General features: G+C 33.6%; 1 protein-coding gene across 3 annotated transcripts in view; it reads left to right on the top strand.

Annotated features, from left to right (window-relative positions):
- Positions 1-17,148: 17,148 nt before the first annotated feature.
- Positions 17,149-18,751, top strand: part of geko — a 34,601-nt gene continuing 32,998 nt past the window's right edge. The window contains exons 1-2 of one of the 3 annotated variants that reach the window (XM_074140041.1): positions 17,149-17,297; positions 17,918-18,097. In XM_074140041.1, the coding sequence (XP_073996142.1) occupies positions 17,923-18,097 (175 nt within the window). In that variant the 5' untranslated portion in view covers positions 17,149-17,297; positions 17,918-17,922. Of the gene's footprint in view, positions 17,298-17,671; positions 17,841-17,917; positions 18,098-18,751 lie in introns of those variants that run through there. The other 2 variants (XM_074140026.1, XM_074140030.1) reach the window with 2 other exon arrangements.

The following is an 18,751-nucleotide window of genomic DNA, read 5'->3' as shown; positions in this document are numbered from 1 at the left end:
TAGACTATACTGCGGTAAATGTCTATTTTTCAATGATTATTGTGCTTGTGTCAGCAACAATGTCGGTTTTAATGGCTATTAAATACTTCTTAATATCTCTAGACTTCAACTATTCATTTAAACTTTCTTAATGTTGATGGTATTTAATTATCTTTACGAGCGTTAATCAACGAATTCACCCGCTTCCTTTCGACACCTTATTTAATTGCGAATTAAGTTTTAATCTGGTGAATACGAACAGCCGTTCAACTGACATTGTCATTTACTTCTTTTTGATGGAACTTCTAGATGGAGGCTACAGCTTTTTATGAAGAAAACTTAGCAGTTTAATATGCCCTACAATACAAGATATATAAGTACTTCGAAGTTGTAACATTGTTAACTCTGTTGGTTATATTTCATTTGTTTCAACATAAAACAGAATCTTATCCAAGTTTAGACTGTTTTCATTTTCTATTCAGGGTAGACTGCAAAAATTAAATACAAAGCTATTTACCACTATAACATTACCCAAGCAATGCAAATGAAATTAAAACAGATTCTCTACCTTACACGAGTAAAAAGTTTTCATAAATGAATATTTTAAAATTATTGAAACGACCTGTAAATATAATTACCAATAACATTTTATTAGCATATTTTTTTCAATTAGGTTCATTAAGAATACAATATTAATTACATAATTGAGCTGTTCACTGAGCAAATCGATTCACTCCACTTTTTAAATATCTTAATTTTAAGTATCAAAGCATTTGGTTAAGTAATAGCTTTTTATTTATAATAAATTTCCCAAATAATAAAGATTAACACCATTAAACGGCAAAACATTTGCTGGCCATTGAATAATAATTTATTTCAGTGGCCATTTTGATTAACTTCATGCTCTAAATCGTTCCAATAATTCAACTCAAATTCAGTAGCAGGTGCTGAATGATAACAGTAAATTTATTTGAATTTATATTGTAAATGGAATTTTAGAAAACAGTGTACACTATTTCATCGCGTTTGTCCACTTTTTTTTTTATGGAATTAATCGAGTTGTGCAGAGAACGGCTCAATTAACGATTTAATTTTAATTATATTTGCAATTTACATCTTGGTTCAAAGGGAAATTTGTTATTAAAAGCATAAATACGCATAAAACAGAATAACTGACCATAGTTGAGAACTACCGGTGATTGCACTTCTAATTACTTGTGAGAATGGGTAGCTGTGTTATGAAATTTCGGATATGGACCATCCGGGCCGCCTGTACAAATCGGAATCTCATTAAGCAAACCTGGTTTACATTAGTTAAGAAATATTTTAATTGCAATTCTAAAAAAAAAAAAAAAAAAACTAAAAAAGGTAACTCTAGCATTCTAGCGGAAACAGTGCCAATAAATCAAGCAGTAATGTACCATCTTTAACTGACCAAGTACCATCCCGCTTTTGTTTTAAGTTCCAACGGAATATTTTGGGCAAGCATTGAGATAACCACAAAGACAATACCTAATTGTAAAATAATTGGCCTCACTGAGTGGTTCCCACGATTTGGATGGACATATATATGACCAATAACATTATAACAGTAATGACCACAATAAAACCATAAAATACTTGAAAATATTCTGCAGCGACTGCACCAGATGTGAGCATTATTAGCCAGTTATTCGGACAAAGTGGGATATTACGCCACCTGTGCTCCAGGGTACTGACTGTGGATGAGTTCTATGAGCATTGGATTGACATGTGTGGATTTTGGACAGGGAAACATAATGTTATACAAACATATCATGAGATTAGATCGCCATTATGTTTTACACTTTTAATCGTTACAGGTCGTCGTCAAATCACTAATGTTTGTTTGTTGTTACGTTGTGTACAAAATGTTTCGTAAGTACATAATTTAAATTAGGCGTCTCGGTAGCCAAGAGGTTAGAGGCGAGACCTGCGAAGCTAATATGTATTGTGGTACTGGGTTCGATTCCCAGACTAGGCCTTGGATTTTATTTAATGGTTAATAAAAGAAATTTACAGTAAAGTATGTTTACTAGTCGCCTCCGTCCATGACATCTAATTGTTAGATTGGAGGTAAAGCCAAAATTTATACATTTCTTCACTACCTTTAATTTATTTAAATAATATATGTTTTATAACACTAAATCTCTAACTTTAATTTGAGGCACTATTAAAGCAATTTCTAAACTTCCCATTTAATATAAAATACCTTCTTAACAATGTATAACATGACCTCAAGGTAAATCTGATGTTCAAATTCTGCCATGAAGAAAATGGCGTTTGATAGTTTCTACGTCTTTTCAGCTTTTCTGAAATTCTGAGTTTACAATATATATATCTTCCACATCCCACTTTAAAAAGACTGCCACATATATTGTCCCTTAGTGAATTTCTACACTAACTTATCGTTCACAAGATTCTACCAGTTCACTTAAACAATCTTCCGCCAAAACTGCCGCAAATACCGATTGTCATAAAACAATATCACATCTAATTAAATCTGGTCGCTGATCTTTATTTTAATTCAATTTTAGTCCAGTTTAATTCCATTTTATATTTACACATATTAGTGCAGCATTGCAATTATCCATTACTAAGTTCACCAACTTTATTATCTGGTCCTTAATAATTTGGAAAGAAAAACAAGATAACAAATAACAAAAAATAACTTGGAAAAATTCGAACAAATTACCTAAATTCACAGAGATACGATAACCGAAATTCCAAGTGCTTGCCACTCATAGAAAGTAAATCTTACTTGAGTATTATCAGTGAGAGGGAGGTTAACTATTTACACGCAGAGTTAACTCAACTTAACGTTAATTAATCGTAGCTATCGTATTAGTTTTTAAACTCATAATACTATCATTAATAAGTTTTAGAAAATTAATACTTCTCAAGAAACCTGCTCAAATTTTCCGAGAAAATGTTTCATAAAAAAGTGATAAACCTGCCATGCAAAAAGTGATAAGTTTTGCCGTATTTAATTCAAATTTAATGTTATCCAATGTTAAATTTGACGTTTTTACAACTAATGTCTTCTCTTTTTTCTTGAGATATTTCTGGCAAATGTTCAAGACACGTCACTTGCTCAAAATAATATTTCAGTTCGAAGCACTTAAAACCAGTATACCTGGTAGAAATTCGAATTTTGAAAATTTGTCACGGCCTCAGTACTTTTTACTGTAGTAAAAGAGAAAGTGGAAAAATCAAGTACCTCCGTTCTAAATTTTTTCCTTTTTAAAAAAATACCTAATTCAGTTAGCCTTCATCTACATCTAGCTTTAGATTTCTTTCACTAGAACCTGACATGCAAAAAATTCTTCACTGTTATATTTTTATTAACAAACAAGCAAGTGTTGGCAAAAAGAAGCGAGACACGTCTCGTGTCTTGCAAGTGCATCTTGGAACCTGTACATACTCAAGCGTCTCGGATTTATAATTAGACTACACAAAATCACTACTCTATTCTATTATTATTATTTTTTTTTAATCTTTTATTGTAATTTACCACTGCAACAGTTGTTGCAACAAGCAAATATGGTAAAAGTAAAAGAAAAAAGAAATAGAAGAAAATCATGATTGGAGAAGGCACCTAGGGGTGTCACTCCAGTAACGTGCTTTGCTCTCACGATAAGAGTAGATCACGAGGCCATCTTCTCTTCAATCTCCTTAGAGGATTACTTGGTAATGTGGAAGAAGGTAGGTGTTCTATGAGAGGGTTAGGATGAGCTGCGGTAGAGGATGAAATTTGAAGAAACGAGTGTTAGCAAGATCTGTAATGAAAGGGATTTTGAGGTAGTGAATTGGAACGCTTAGCCGATCCTCATACTTCGATGCCGTATGACCAAATAGGTCGCAGTAATTGTAGATATAAGAGTCTTCTGTTATGTAGGTTAAGTTTCGAACATTTGTCAAGTAGTTTGGCGAGAAGTTTGTAGCGTTGGTTAGTTTCTTGTGTTTTCAGTCTAGTATGGGGATTCCATGTCTACCGTTTGTCTAGATGCAGTCCAAGGTAGCGTACTTTGTCCACAGTTGGTGTAGGAGTTTGGTTCAAGATGTTAGGAGGTAGGATTTTCCGTCTGAGAGTAAATTTCTATTTTTATTATTATTATTATTATTTTAATTTGTTTACGCAGGGACGTTATATTTTGATTTGGTGGTACAGAAAGCTCCGAACTTTATAGTGTTGCTTTGTTTTTAGCGTTTATTTGGATATACTTTACTCTATCAGCTATGCGTAAACTTTCAACTTCTAGCCGATTTCGAGTTGGTTTATCCAACTCGATAACCTTAAGGTTAGCTCGAAGGAAGTCGATATCAGTGGTATCAGTTGATAAGGAAACAATATTCCCTAACACAATATTCGACTGAACATTTAAGGGGAATAAATATGAAGGTCAAGTAATAGGAGCAGCTGAAAACATGATTTAGTTCTAACCAGCTTGTTTTCTTAAATTCTAACCTGTTTCGGTTTATTATTCATCAAGTAGTATTTTTTTTGCAAAATTAATAATTTTAAACCCAATCTAACGAGTGCTGAATATGTTTTAATGCTTTAAAGTTTTTCTCTCTTTTCCTGTTCAAAACAATGCTTAGATTCCGGAAATAAACGTCTTATACGTGCTTGAATCCACCACGTGAAATCAGACAGGTTTCATAACTTATCAAACATAATTTCACACAACATAATATAATGAAATAGACTCTCCTCTCATTGCTATGTGAACGGTAAATATCACAGAAGAAATATCACCGATAAAATAAATAGAGTAAAAAAACAAAACAAAATAGGGCAATAAAATAAAATTATATATTTATAGTAAACGAGAACAGAAAGAGGCCAAAGTTAATCGACTAGAATGAGTGTCTAAGGCGGAAATAAGCTGGCTACACGTAGTTACATAATCCATAAGGATGTGACGTGGCATTAGAAAGTATGATACCTTCGGGAATGGCGCTCTAAGTCTGCTGTGGGCTCACTAAAACATAATTCCATTTCTATTTACTTTCCCTCTTTCTTTATCAATATTTACCAACAATAACAACTTCATTAACTATAGACTGTATTGTATACTTCCTTATATGGCCGTGTTCTTTGGAATTTTGTGTCTTTACACGTCTTTATTCTGCATAGATGACTGCAACTGTTGCAGCATCACCATCGAGTTTTATTGAATTTTAATTTTCAAAGTTTGTTCCTATTAAAGTAGTAGTTTAACCATGTACAGAGGGATTGATTCAATCTAACCAACTCCAGTGCTTGCTGACTTGAAGCTCTATTGTGGAAGTATTTGGTAAAGGTTGGAAGGCATTTACATGCGACGTATGTAAAGTTGCACATTTCCGCATCTGCAGGTCATAGACAGAATAATATACCCAGATTTGATGTATAAGTTCTTGTTTCTTTACTGAGATGGGAAAATGGACGTCAAGACCCTTGAAGGTCTAGTCAGGGCCGGATTTAGATGAAAAGAAGCCCTAGGCTATTCCACTTATGAGGCCCTTTCACCTCCCATTTTTAAGTTTGTAAATTACATGAGAGATAATAAAATTCATCACTACATTGATACAACACTAAAACAGTTTTTTATTGTTCACTGTTTTTAGAATAGTGTAATTTTAATTTTGCAAACAATTTGAATGTAGGCCCCTCTTGATCTTGAGGCCCTAGGCTGAAGCCTAGTTAGCCTATAGGAAAATCTGGCCCTGGGTCTAGTTTAGTTTGTTTGATAAGTTGGAGACAGACAATTTCGACGCAATTTTTAAGACGCTTAATTTTAATTGCGACAGCAATTAATATTTGCGAGATAGGTAATATTCCGTAACATTATCACATCAAGATAACACTGTATTTTAGCCTTGAGGATGACCCAGGTTGGCCGAAGAAAAAACAAAAAAGAGACAATAAATATTTGAATTGAAAGAAATTTCTCATTTCTGTAGTGCTATTTTTAATCATATCAAGTTTTTCGTTAATAATGGCTACTAATTTTTCCATTTTCAGTTTATTAGATTGTGTGAATGTAACAATACATTGTGTGAATGTATTTATTAATAAGTAGGTTACTACTAGTCACATAATTTTGTAAAAAAAATTGTCAGTTTATTTTCTATCGCGATCCCTTTATTTAAATTTATTCAACTTTGATACGAACTTATTTTATATTTGCGCAAAAATTATTAATAAAGACATTATTATTATTGTAAATAATCACATAAAAGAAAGTAAATACTTATTAAGTAAATACTTGTATAGTTTAAAGTTTATATTATTCAGTGGATTGCGTTGAATACTTTTTTTTATGTAAATATTGAGTTCTCAATATTACAATTCCAACTTAACGAAAATCAATGAGATTGGAGAAAATATTGAAAAAGTATCATAAGACTGACCATTAAACATAAACCGAATGAAGAATAAACACTTCATCTAATGAAAGCACATTTTACTTATGCTAATTGTACAGTTGTCATAACACCGCCCTATTGTGAATGCTCTAACATTAGATCTTTTAAATGCTCAGACTTCTGTTCACTAAATATCCCTTCAAGAGAAGGAAAAATTTCAAACAATTCGACAAATAATCTTTATTAATTTACATGTTGGTAAATATAAATACTTAAAGGGAAAATTTAATTTACATATTAGAGCCACTTGTAAAAGAGTGTTGTTTTAAGGTTTAACATTCCAGAATACACCATCGCAATAGGGGAGAGTATTGTTGATATAACTCGGCTTCAAAACAGGCTTCACTGTAGAATGTTATCTGCTATGTTCTGTGATGTGTTAATTGTGTATGATAATTCCTCTAGAATGTTTACTGCCTGTAGAAATATGGCAATGTCAAAGTACTGAGTGATGAACGAAGTTTATCATGCCAAATTATCGATTTTTTTTTTGAAAATGAATGCTAGAGGTTGTTCATTTTTTGGTTCATTATTATTTAAAGGGAACTAAACAAACGAATAATGTTACTTCGCAATTTATTAATTAATCTATGCTCTTCTTCACACCCAGAACTACAAATAAAAACCATTTTAAAACTATACCATTTATTTATAGAAAGGCCAAATGGTGCTTTATTTTATTGACGTTTCGGTGTCGCAAAAACGAAGCGAGCTTAAAAACAACTAATTTAATACTTTAGTGGGATATTACTCTTATTACAGGTTGAAATAGTTGGCTGGTTGGCTGAAGCAGACTACGAGCAGAAAACTCCAGCGGTTCGAAGGTTCAGTCTCCATGAATATTGACTATCTTCTCCTCCAAGTATCGTATTTGTTCAATGTATTTTTTAAAGATTTAAGGCGCGTCAACAACATCTGACGTTATTGGCAACTAAAGCTTTTACCAGTGCACTGCCGGCATTTGGATTGTGTTCTCTTGTTACAGACAACATTGTACATCACCGGACAGTGAGCTGTAAGAAGCTCTTAGGAAGAGAAAATCTAAGGGATAGCAGCTGGATTGGAACACGGGATCTCCGAGTGGGAATCGAATACGGTAACCGCTTGTTATTTTATTGAAAGTGCTTTTATTTTATTGTTATTTTATTTATTTATTTATTGGCGCATCGGTATCTACGGCCATCAGCGCCCCTAATGTCCCTTTCTTCTCGAACTTTTTTTCACTCGTATTGAAATGACAGATGATGTTCAATTATGGTTCATTACTTTAATTGTATTTTAATTTATATAAATCTCATGTTTAGTTCCTGAAGAAGGTCTCACCATAGGTGCCTGAAACGTCTAACCAATAAAGTTTTTCAATAAAATCTGAATCTTATGTCTTAATGTAAGTATAACGAAAGTTAACCTAGATCTAATATTTATTTAACACCTACAATGGGGAGTGTTAACCGCAAAAAAACAGTTTCTCTCAAACAGTAGACAAGTATTCATCCAATTTTCCACGCACGCCTTGAAAAAATAAGTCTATAAATTTCCACTATTACCAGAAATTTATCACCATTTTCTGCGTTGATAGATAATAAGGGTAATAACCTCTTTCCCAATTTAACGCTTTCCCAATCTATCTGTCAAGGTAAAAGTTAAGAATACAATATAAAATGGAAGACGGTGAGATAATAATACCACCAAGTAAATACATGATCTAGGAAAGCTGCAACAATTTGTCCAAATTCTAGTGAGAAGGTAAAGAACAAAAAAGGTTAGAGCAGGTACTAAGTGAATGTAAAGGAATAGCTTTGCTTTTTAGGCTAGGGTTTAACGACCAACTATCAATTAGGTAACATGGACGAGGGAGGAAACAAATACTTCACCCTTAACGTTTTTTTCTAATAAAAGGAACCACAAGAGAGATTCGAAATGGAAACTAGAAAGTTCAAGAAATATACCAAAGGCTAAAGCTTTTCGTAAACCTGCTGCATTTGCGCAGTTCTCCACTCCAGTTAAGTTAGAATTGAGGCTCCGAAATAAAGTCTTTCGGCCATTTAAAGTCTATATTTTGAAAATAACAGATTTACTAATGTGTCTACGAGAGATCACTACTGTAAGCATTGCATTCAAACTTCCAAATACATTGTGGAAATTTTATTGTGAAGCAAATTTTAAATACGCGAGTGAGTTTGTAATGGTAACGATTGCATGGATTAATAAGATAGTCTGTGCGCGTAAAACTTCACGCTTACACAACTACCTGTAGTTCTCTCATCAGTGTCTGCAACTCTCCATTTCACTGGCATAACGGTACCAAATTGTTAGTTAATTGCTCTCAACTCGTCCTCCTTGGCCTAGAAAAATCGTTTGTTAAAAAACGTTATTCAATGTTACTCTTACTTAGAGTTTTCCTTTTTATTTATGAGCAAGTAATAATGCGGTGATCATTCGGTTGCAACATCTACACCCAAAGGAATTTATTATTTTTAGGAAAATTCAAGTTAATTACAGTTCTAACGTTTTATTGTGAGTTTGTTACATTGTTTATTGTATTTATGAGTTGGAATTATGAATAATAATAAATCAGTTATGTGTTTATGTTGACGATTTATGCATAATAGCAAGAAGCACTCGATCATTGAAGGAGGTTTTTAATACCCTGAAATCTGAAGGCGATAAAGTAGGTCTCGCGGTGAATGAAAAGAAAACTAAGTATATGAACTTAAGCCCAAATGGCAACTGTGGAGTAGCCCAAAAACTAGAAGTAGAGGGGTTCATTTTTGAAAAGGTGAAATCATTCATACACTTGGGAGCTGAGCTTAACAGCGAGAACAGGATTGTACCCGAGGTGAATTGCAGGAAAATGGCCGGAAACCGTGCCTACTTCGCCAATATTAAGCTATTCCGGTCTTCTCTATTGTCACGCAAAACAAAAATTAATTTATATAAAACATTGATTGAGGCCAATTGTGACATATTCCGCGGAAACTTGGACCCTTCGTGTGGCGACTGTGAATCAGTTAAGAATATTTGAAATGAAGATTTTAAGAAAAATGTACGGTACCACATTGGTGATGGGAGAGTGGAAAATAAGAACGAACAATGAGCTTTATGAGATGTATCAGGAAAGTGACATAGTGCAATTCATAAAGGCAAGAAGAATTGAATGGTTGGGCCATGTGGTGCGAATGCCGGAGAATCGGATGCCAAAAAAACTACTTTTCTCCAAAATAGAGGGTACAAGAGGTAGAGGGCGGCCAAGAAGGCGTTGGATGCAGGATGTGGAGGCTGATTTGCGAAAGCTGGGTTTGATTGATTGGAAGAGGAAGGCGCTGGACAGAGAGAGGTGGTTCGTGGTTGTCCGGGAGGCCAAGGCTCGATCAGAGTTGTAGAGATATTTAGTAAAGTAAAGTAAATATACTAATAAAATACGTACATTTAAAATTATTAAATGTTTCGCTAAAAAAATTTAAATGTATCGTATATATGTTACCGGCAAAATAAAGAATTAACTTCAAGAAACACCAACCTTTGATGTTAACAAAGTAGTAATAACAATTAATAATAATAATTGTTAATAAGCATAAGCCCTGAAGATGACCTAGTCCTAAGGTTTGAAAGCTTGGCAACAAATTATGACTGAAGGTGGCAAATAATCTTTTCTTTCTTTTGGATGGATGAGGTAGCTTTGCGACCCAAACTACTGTCGGTTACTCACCTTTGGCTTGCGACTCAGTTTGTAAATTATTGTTTTATGCTATATGAAATGCCCAAATTTCTCATATAAATGCCAGGAAAGAGAATAATCAATTTGTAAAACATTTTTGCTTACAGTATATGACTTTTCTGTATCTCCAAAAATAAATTTTGATAGCAAATAAATAAATTACGAGAACAGACATAAAATTATTTACATTTTAATTTAAATTAAGTTTTCAAATTAAAATATTCATTCAACTAATCTTAAAATATTGAAAACTTAAAACTGCGTTACAAATAATATTTATATTATAAACAATGTGTTCTATAAACTTACCATTTCGCAATGAACATTTTATACAAACCGTAGAATTATACTCATTGCATAAATATAACCTAACATATATCAAGCAAGACATAAAGTAACCAGTCTCTAGAATGTCACGCTGGCATATCATGACGATGATAACATAAATATTTTAATCAATCGATATTATTTTATTGTAACTAGTTTGTGAACACGTCTTACATTTTGTGAAACATGTTCAGATTAATTCAAGAAAAATTATTAGGGTTACTGTTGAAAGGGAAGAAAACAAAATTATTTGTAAAATCCACTTTTACGAGCCCAGATGGACCACAAATTGAAGTTTTCAATTTTCTAAAAATAGTTTCCGAGTTTTTCCAAAACTTTCTTTCTCAGTTTCTCCCAGTTACAACTATTTTCTTCTCAAATACAAGAATAAATGATTTAGAGTAATTTTCTGCCGCTCTAATCATTTTCAGTGGGAAATTTAGTTATGTAATCGACAATGAAAAGTAAAAATGTTTGCTTCGTAATTCGTCAATTAGAAACTGAGGTAAGTAATGAAGCATTGTCCTGTAAATGTTCAACTAGAAATTTTTGTTTTTCTAGACTATCAATTCGGACCTTTGGGGTCCATTAACGATTAGCGCCTGGGGCAGCTGAATTTACCCTTGGAAAGTAGTATTCATTTCTATAGTTTGTATTGAGGAGATGTGATCAGTTACAGTTAATTATGGTGGCCATTAATTATTGGCCAAAATAAAAATTTTCCATTCAAGAAATTACCTTTCATTTTTTTTAAAATTTAAAATAACTGTAAAGTTTGCTAAACCAACAAATAACTTATTTGTACAGAAATGAATTCGGTACAGTCCTAAAAATATAAAACTTCATTGCCAATAGTCTCTGTTTATTGCAATTAGTCCGAATAGTTAATGGTCTAGCACCGTTAGAGTTCTTTATTTATTTTATTTTTACTTTTTGAATGACCTTATTTTGATTAAATATTTGTAAAATTATCCTTACGTAATATAAAAAAATGTCCAAGAACACCAGTTATATTGTTTTATTTTTATTTCAGGTTTTTCCTGTGAGCATTTATAGAAGACACATGCAAACCCAAGTTTCCTCAATAATATTAGCGTATTACCAATTAAAGCATCCTGTATATTTCGCATCTCTTCTTGGCAGTTCTATCGTCGCATAATAATGTGTGCTCAATCAATGAATCATTTGCCAAACAATAGATTGGAATCTAATTTATTAAAGGAACTGTTCTATCCCAAAACATTTCAATACTTCTTATATGGCCTTCAAAAAATAGCTGTAGGCGTAGTTAATGAAGATGCTACTGGTGTAATTATCTCCCCATTTTTAGTGGGGAACTTCTTCCCGGACATCCTTTACCTGATTGCCTGGAGATATTCACCAAGTCACTATTTCTTTGTCAGTTTACATCGAACTTTTGGACTGTGTTAGATTTCCATTTGTCTAAAAGTTCTGCAAATAATTCTATACAGTAAATGGATACCAAAACTTTTGTCATTTTGATTTAATAATTATAATATATTGCTGATAGGAACTGGTGCATCAATGATTAGAAGTTCTAACATTGATTTGAGAAATTAGAAGAAGAGAATTTGTACTTTGTTTCAACTGTGTTAATATATTAGATGCTTTGACTTCCGTCGTATTACTGTTAAAGAATTCTGAAACTTCTTTTTGAAATGCAATATACTTCTTATTAAATATTAACAAGCACAGAAATAAGTAAGATTTTTCTTTCATATGCCATCTTTTCTTCAGAATCAAGAACAGGGCTGCTACATCATCCGACTCGTTCAAGGTAAGCAATTATATGTGTATTACTATTTTTGCTTGTTATATGTGTAAATTTTAGTTAATGATTCAGCAAATGAAGAGTTATGGGCCACTCTTTTTCTTTGGCATGGACAGCTCACTATTTTTTTTTTTTCCGGCGCATCAACTGCGAGGTTATTAGCGCCTCACACTCTTTCCTTTCCACTCGAGCTAGAATGGCGCTTGCCCAAAATACCCAGCATCCGAAACAACGCCTTTGAATGGTCAAAGGCGGAGGGAGCTAAGGAGGTATGGTATTATGGTCTTGACTTACTCTCTTTACCATCGCGACAGCTCACTATTGAGAGCATTATTGTTCCTTTCGGTTCCTCAAAACATCTGATAACTTTAAATGTCATTAGGCCATGTTCAATAATGCTTTTTAAATTTAAATATATAAATCCTGACTTATATTTACACAAGGCGGCGACCTAATACGGACACAAATGGGGTCTCTTCTCAATTCGATGGAAAACATTCACATTCCAACTTTACACAGGTTACCTTTAAACCTGCCACGCGCATACAGCACTTCTTCAAATCCGTCAGGAACAGGTTTATAAAATCGTCTCTTTCTAAATCACATCTACGTTTCAGTCAGCATTGCCCAAAGTTCGTGCATTCCTCAAGGTAATGCGCTTTGTGCACATTAATTACCTTCATTCGTCAACAAGTGACGAATATGAGTCCATGTCCGGTGAACAACACCTCTGGGTTTCTTAAATCATTCCTATTTCATTCTACTGAGGGATCATTTCATTACTATGTCGAGGGAATTCTTAGCTTAAACTTCTGTATAAATCTAGGCGTGAAAATTGGCAACCCAAGAAATAGGTAGCACTGGCAGAAGACCTAAAAAGGGTTGAATAAGGCCTGCCTTTAGATGAGGCTCATTGCTTTCTTCTGTAAAATTTCATTAATTCTTCTTCTCCATTCCCTCATCAGTTGTACTGAACACAGTTTCTTCTCATAGCTGGCTTTCATAGCTGTCTGACTATCCGGGAAAATTCCTATTGCACCAGCCTGTTGTTCTTCAGTTATTTTCTGCAAACTACACACATACTTCTTTAAAAAAACATGTATGTGAAAACAAAGTTTTAGTATTTAATGTGTATAACTTTTTTACTATAACAATGAGACTACGTAATGCTCTGGCAAGAGTATTGTTCAGTCTGTGCTCACTAGTTCTACAATGTTATTTTAGTCGGTAATGCGAATGAATAATTTGTGATTTTGTACTGCCTTGATTCCTGTTTATTATCATAAGATGATGTTGTTTCCCTGAGATACCTCTTATTTTGTTTCCTTTCGTATAGGAGCAAAAGAAAATAACAGTATAATGTATTATTGAGTGACATTTTCCTTTTTCGTTTTAAATTCGCCTGCAGTATTGTCATGTTTAATTACAGTCTATTTAAATTATTTTTGAATCTAGTATTACTTCTCATTGTGAACTAAAAGTCCATCGCTTTCTGTAACTGCAACTTTGTATAAATAAGTAAATAAAAATATTCACTGTCTGCTAAAAACATTGGAAATATACGGAAGTTACCTAATTAGGCCAGAAAAAAGGTGCCTTTTGGAAATGTGAAAAATATTGAGGATAAAATTTTTTACCCTGATCTGGGCCAAATTACTGGACAGAAAAAAATGATGAAATTAATTAAAAAAATAAAATAAAAACTTCTAAATGAATAAAGATAATCAGTTATTAATAGAAGCTGTAAAAACTGAAAACATTGCTTCTCTTAAAATAAGGAAACAGTATTCGATCAGATTGAATAAAAAGAACCCAAGCAATGTAACGGTTATTCGACTAGAAAGTAAAATTGGTACACACTCTCCTTTCATTCATAAATCAGTTCCGCCAGTTGGCAATATATTTTTTTAGTCGCCAAAGTTAATGTCAATTTAACTTTTCTTGTGAATAAAGAAATGAGTGTGGAAACTCCCTCGGCTTTCTCTTGTAGCTTTTCTAAAAGATTCTCTTAAATTATCCGCAAACTCGGAATATGAATGCCCCTATGACTACTCATTAAGATCATAGTTTCTAAAACCATACATTATACGAAAGCCTAATAACCTAAAAGGGAAGTGTATCATAATCAGAACGAAGTCTAGGATGCATTATCGATTAAATAATAGGGTATTTGGTTTGAGTAATTCTCTTCGAACACAAATTTAACTATACAAATAACTCTTCTTTGCAGCACACAAAAGATAAGACCTTACAAAAAATGGTATCCTAGAGGGAGTCCATTTTCCTTCATCTGTCGCAGAACTTCCCTTTCCGGAGAATAGGGTTTGAAATTTAATTTGTAGATTTATTCACTTGAAAGGTTTTGAACCCGGAGTAACAGTTGGGTCTCCTGGGAGCGGCGTACCAATTTGAAATATTAAGTTTTGGGACTGGCTGGAGTTTATTTGTCTTCGACATAGTTTTTTCAAACACACATCACTTTTCCGGACAAAGTAGACATGGAAAGAATATTTTGGGTTAGAACTATAGATTAGGGTTTTACTTAGACCGAAGACTTTCTTGGAACACCCACTCTAGACTTAAAAGAACAGAACTAAACAGACGCTATCGACTACTTAAAAGACTTTTAGACGATAGATCAAAACTCTTTCTAGACAACAAAAGACTAATTAATACTACTACGAGGTCTGTAAATTAAGTATTGAGACTGATTTTTTTAAAAAAAAAATTATTCAAAAAGAATTACAATTCTACATTGTCACCTTCAAAATAACTTCCTTTTGAAGCCACACAGCGCTGGAGACGTTTCTTCCACTCCTCATAGCAGTTCTCGAACTCTGATACTGAAATAGCCTTCAGCTGGTCGGTTACAGCCGCTTGAATGTTTTTGACTGTCCCAAAATGAGTTCCCTTGAGATGATTTTTCAACCTCAGGAAGAGAAAAAAGTCACAAGGACTCAAGTCAGGCGAATAAGGAGGCTGAGGAGCCACAGGAATGTTTTTACTGGCCAAAAACTCGTTTATTGAAATTGCTGTGTGACAAGGAACATTATCGTGATGCAACACCCACTTGTTCTTGATGTTTGGTCTCACACGAATGACCCTTTTTCGAAGTTTTTCAAGAACCTCTCGGTAAAAGTGTTGATTGACCGTTTGACCTTGAGGTAGAAACTCTGTGGACGATTCCGTGGATATCGAAAAAACAAATCAGCATGCATTTGATCTTCGACTTCCTCCTTACTTACGCCATCCTTACTTTTTTGGGCCTTGGAAAGGTTGAAGTGTGCCACTCCATGCTCTGGCGCTTGGTTTCTGGGTCTTACTCAAACACCCAAGACTCGTCACCAGTAATGTGATACGTTCCAGAAAATGGAGGTCATTTTTTCTAGGGAACTCATTTTGGGACAGCCGAAAACATTCAAACGGCTGTAACCGACTAGCTGAAGGCTATTCAAGTATTGGAGTTCGAGCACTGCTATGAGGAGTGGAAGAAACGTCTCCAGCGCTATGTGGCTTCACAAGGAAGTTATTTTGAAGGTGACATTATAGAATTGTAATTCTTTTTGAATGAAAAAATTTAAAAAAGTCAGACTCATTACTTAATTTACAGACCTCGTATTTTGAAACCCATCTGGGCGTATGGAATAGAGCTGTGGGGTTCAACCAAACGCTCCAATCTCCATCCTCATTCAATCTCTTCAGTCTAAAATACTTCGAACTATTGTACACGCTCCATTTTATGTCTCCAAAATGACTCCACACTCTCACCTTAACATTCCATTTATCACCCAAGTTGCTAAAACAAGATAACAGAAAACCACTTCAACCTGCAATCTCATACCAATCCTCTAGCTCAAAATCTTTCTTCTAGAACTCTTCCTCACAACCCGACAAGACGTCTTAAAAGAAGTGGCCTCATGATCTCCTCTCTAGTGAAGAGAGTAACGTTGTTGGCTAATCTATAGAATAGCGCCCCGGGGGCGTGGCCTGTTTATTTTTAGGGAGTGGGAAGTACAGCGCACCTACCGGTGAAAATGTAAACTACTTCCCGCGAATGAACTGTTTCGGATTGTGCGAATTTCGTAACGCTTATGTTTCGCACGCATGCGCAGTACACTTACTGCCTAGCAACTGCTTCCTGTTTAATGTATTAATAGTTCCCGCGAGTGCTCTGTATGTGACCTGAGGTGCCGTTTTTTTGTAACTTCATGAGTATGAGCGTTTTAAATTTGCAGTTTTTTTTTAAATTAAAGCATGAGTGTAGTGTGAATGAGGTTGGAGTTCGACAGGTATACCCTCCTAAGGAAAAGGACTCCACAGAATAAGGTAAGTTTCTTTTGTGTTGTTCTGTGTAATTATTGTAATGAATCTTGTGACACAAATAAAAAAATTGAGGGTGATTAGGTAGGTTAGGAGGGGGGCATGGGCAAGAAAAAAATCAGGGGGTGTGGGGGGCGAAGCCCCCCATTAAGAAATAAAGAAATAATTCGAAGTGACTCTGATTCGCTGTTACCATATAACCCGCTAGATTTAAGTGTAAATATAAAATAAAGAAATAGTTTTATATTTATATTTGAATATGGCGGGTTCTATAGTAACAGCGAATCAGAATCACTTCGAATTAGGCCACGCCTCTGGGGTGCTATTCTAAAGATTTACCACGTTGTCTTATCATTTGTTATTCTATGGTTATCATTGTTACTTATAGCGCTAACGCGCTAATTGTAGCACAAATAAACGCAAAAAAAAGAACTATAAATCGAAAATTTGAAAGTAATATAAATATAAATGAATTTTTAAAAAATCGTAGACTTCTGAGGATAAAGCTAACTGATTTAAATTTAACATATGTTTGTCTACAGTAATTCATAACTTGAAAATTAAAATTTATTTATTGCTTGCTTTAAAAATCAAAATATTCAAACCACCAATTTGTTGGCTTCAGAAAAATATAGAAACGTGGAAATGGTCAAAACGTTCATTATACATTTGTTTTTGTTGATAAACTTTATTCCAACTCTGTTTTTTATTTTTAGTAAATATTAAAAGGTAAGTAAACAACAACATTCCGAAGAATTTTTTTTGTTGAATTTAACATTTAGTAGAATATCAAAGCTGTCTTAACTATCACCAGTTGTGTCAAATCAACGCAGATGAAGTTGACATCGCTTTGACTTTAAACGCAGTTGTTTTAGTTAAATCGGTGTTAAGCTTATTATAATTATTATTTACTGAGTTTCCTGAAGCGTTTACGTGAAAATAATTAGAAATCATGAGCGTGAAATTATTTTTGATTTTATAAGAATGGGGCACTTTGTTTTACAGTAGACCATTGTTTATTTTTTTAAAGTAGTTACAAAAAAATAATAAAATTTATAATTAGTATTTTATTTCGAGACTAAAAGAAACAAAATAAATACCTTCACAAAAAAAAAAACACGACTAAAGAAGTGGTGGATTTAGGAGAAGTGGTAGCCTGTGCAAGGCCGTCACGTGGGAGCCTGTAGTAGGGGCACATTGAATGCTTTCACTAGAGCCATATCGTGTGGTCGGTCCTGCTGCAGAGTCGTGTGGTAGGTTTCAGTTGATGAAGTTAGTGTGGCACTTCCAAACAATAAACAACTATAATATTGCTGGTTTTTGATTTGGTGTGTTTTTTTCTTGTTTAGCAGCCATGCAGGCTGTGGCCGTGGCTAGGGCTTGCGTTTTGGTCGCCCTGGCACTATTCCTGGCCGGTGATCTAGCATCATTGCTCTACAGATTAACATCGTTTACAGCCTTACATCAAGAAACATCTAGATATAGCAGTGCCACAACTCAGCTTGGTCACCACACCAACGCAATACCACGTAAGTTTGAATTATACATATATAACACATACTACTTTAGTGAATGTTTTATTAAAAACATTGTAAATGCAAACATATTTCAACTTTAAACGCAAAAATAAAACTTGTAAACTAAAAGAACTCGCACTATTACAACATACATTTCATCCCCACTTAAGGATCTAATGTTGCGATATTTACTATTTTCTTCCATTTTTAGCTTTAATGCAATTCGACTAAAAAACTGAAAATCTAGTTTATGAGGCCAAGTTATATAATATTCTTCCCATTATTTTTCAAATAACGTAAACATAACCTCATTATCCTCTTTAATAAGTTAAAACCTGACTATTACCTTTCTGAGAAGTAAGATTTCTGTTTACCCAATGGCCTTAATTTAGATTTAGTTTTATTTTATTGGTAAGTTGCTTTTTTTGTTTTAAAGTATCGTAAACAACGGGCTCACCTTTTATAATTGTATGTTATTTAAACTTGTTACATAAACTATAATTATTGTACTAGAAATTAATAAATAAAAAAAATGGGATGCAATTAATGTTATGATAATGAAAAACATCCGGTAATATTTATTACATAATGATTTGAGGTGTTTTTGGTTTAAGGGTAATTTTTTTGCTGTTTTATAACTAAATTCCTCATTTAAGTTGATTAATC

Source organism: Rhodnius prolixus, unplaced genomic scaffold (assembly GCF_049639745.1).
Source record: "Rhodnius prolixus isolate KJV_2025 unplaced genomic scaffold, Rpr scaffold_1, whole genome shotgun sequence".
NCBI classification, from domain to species: Eukaryota; Metazoa; Arthropoda; class Insecta; order Hemiptera; family Reduviidae; genus Rhodnius; species Rhodnius prolixus.
The sequence above is the reverse complement of the archived record's forward strand: the minus strand, read 5'-3'. Positions and strand labels throughout refer to the sequence as shown.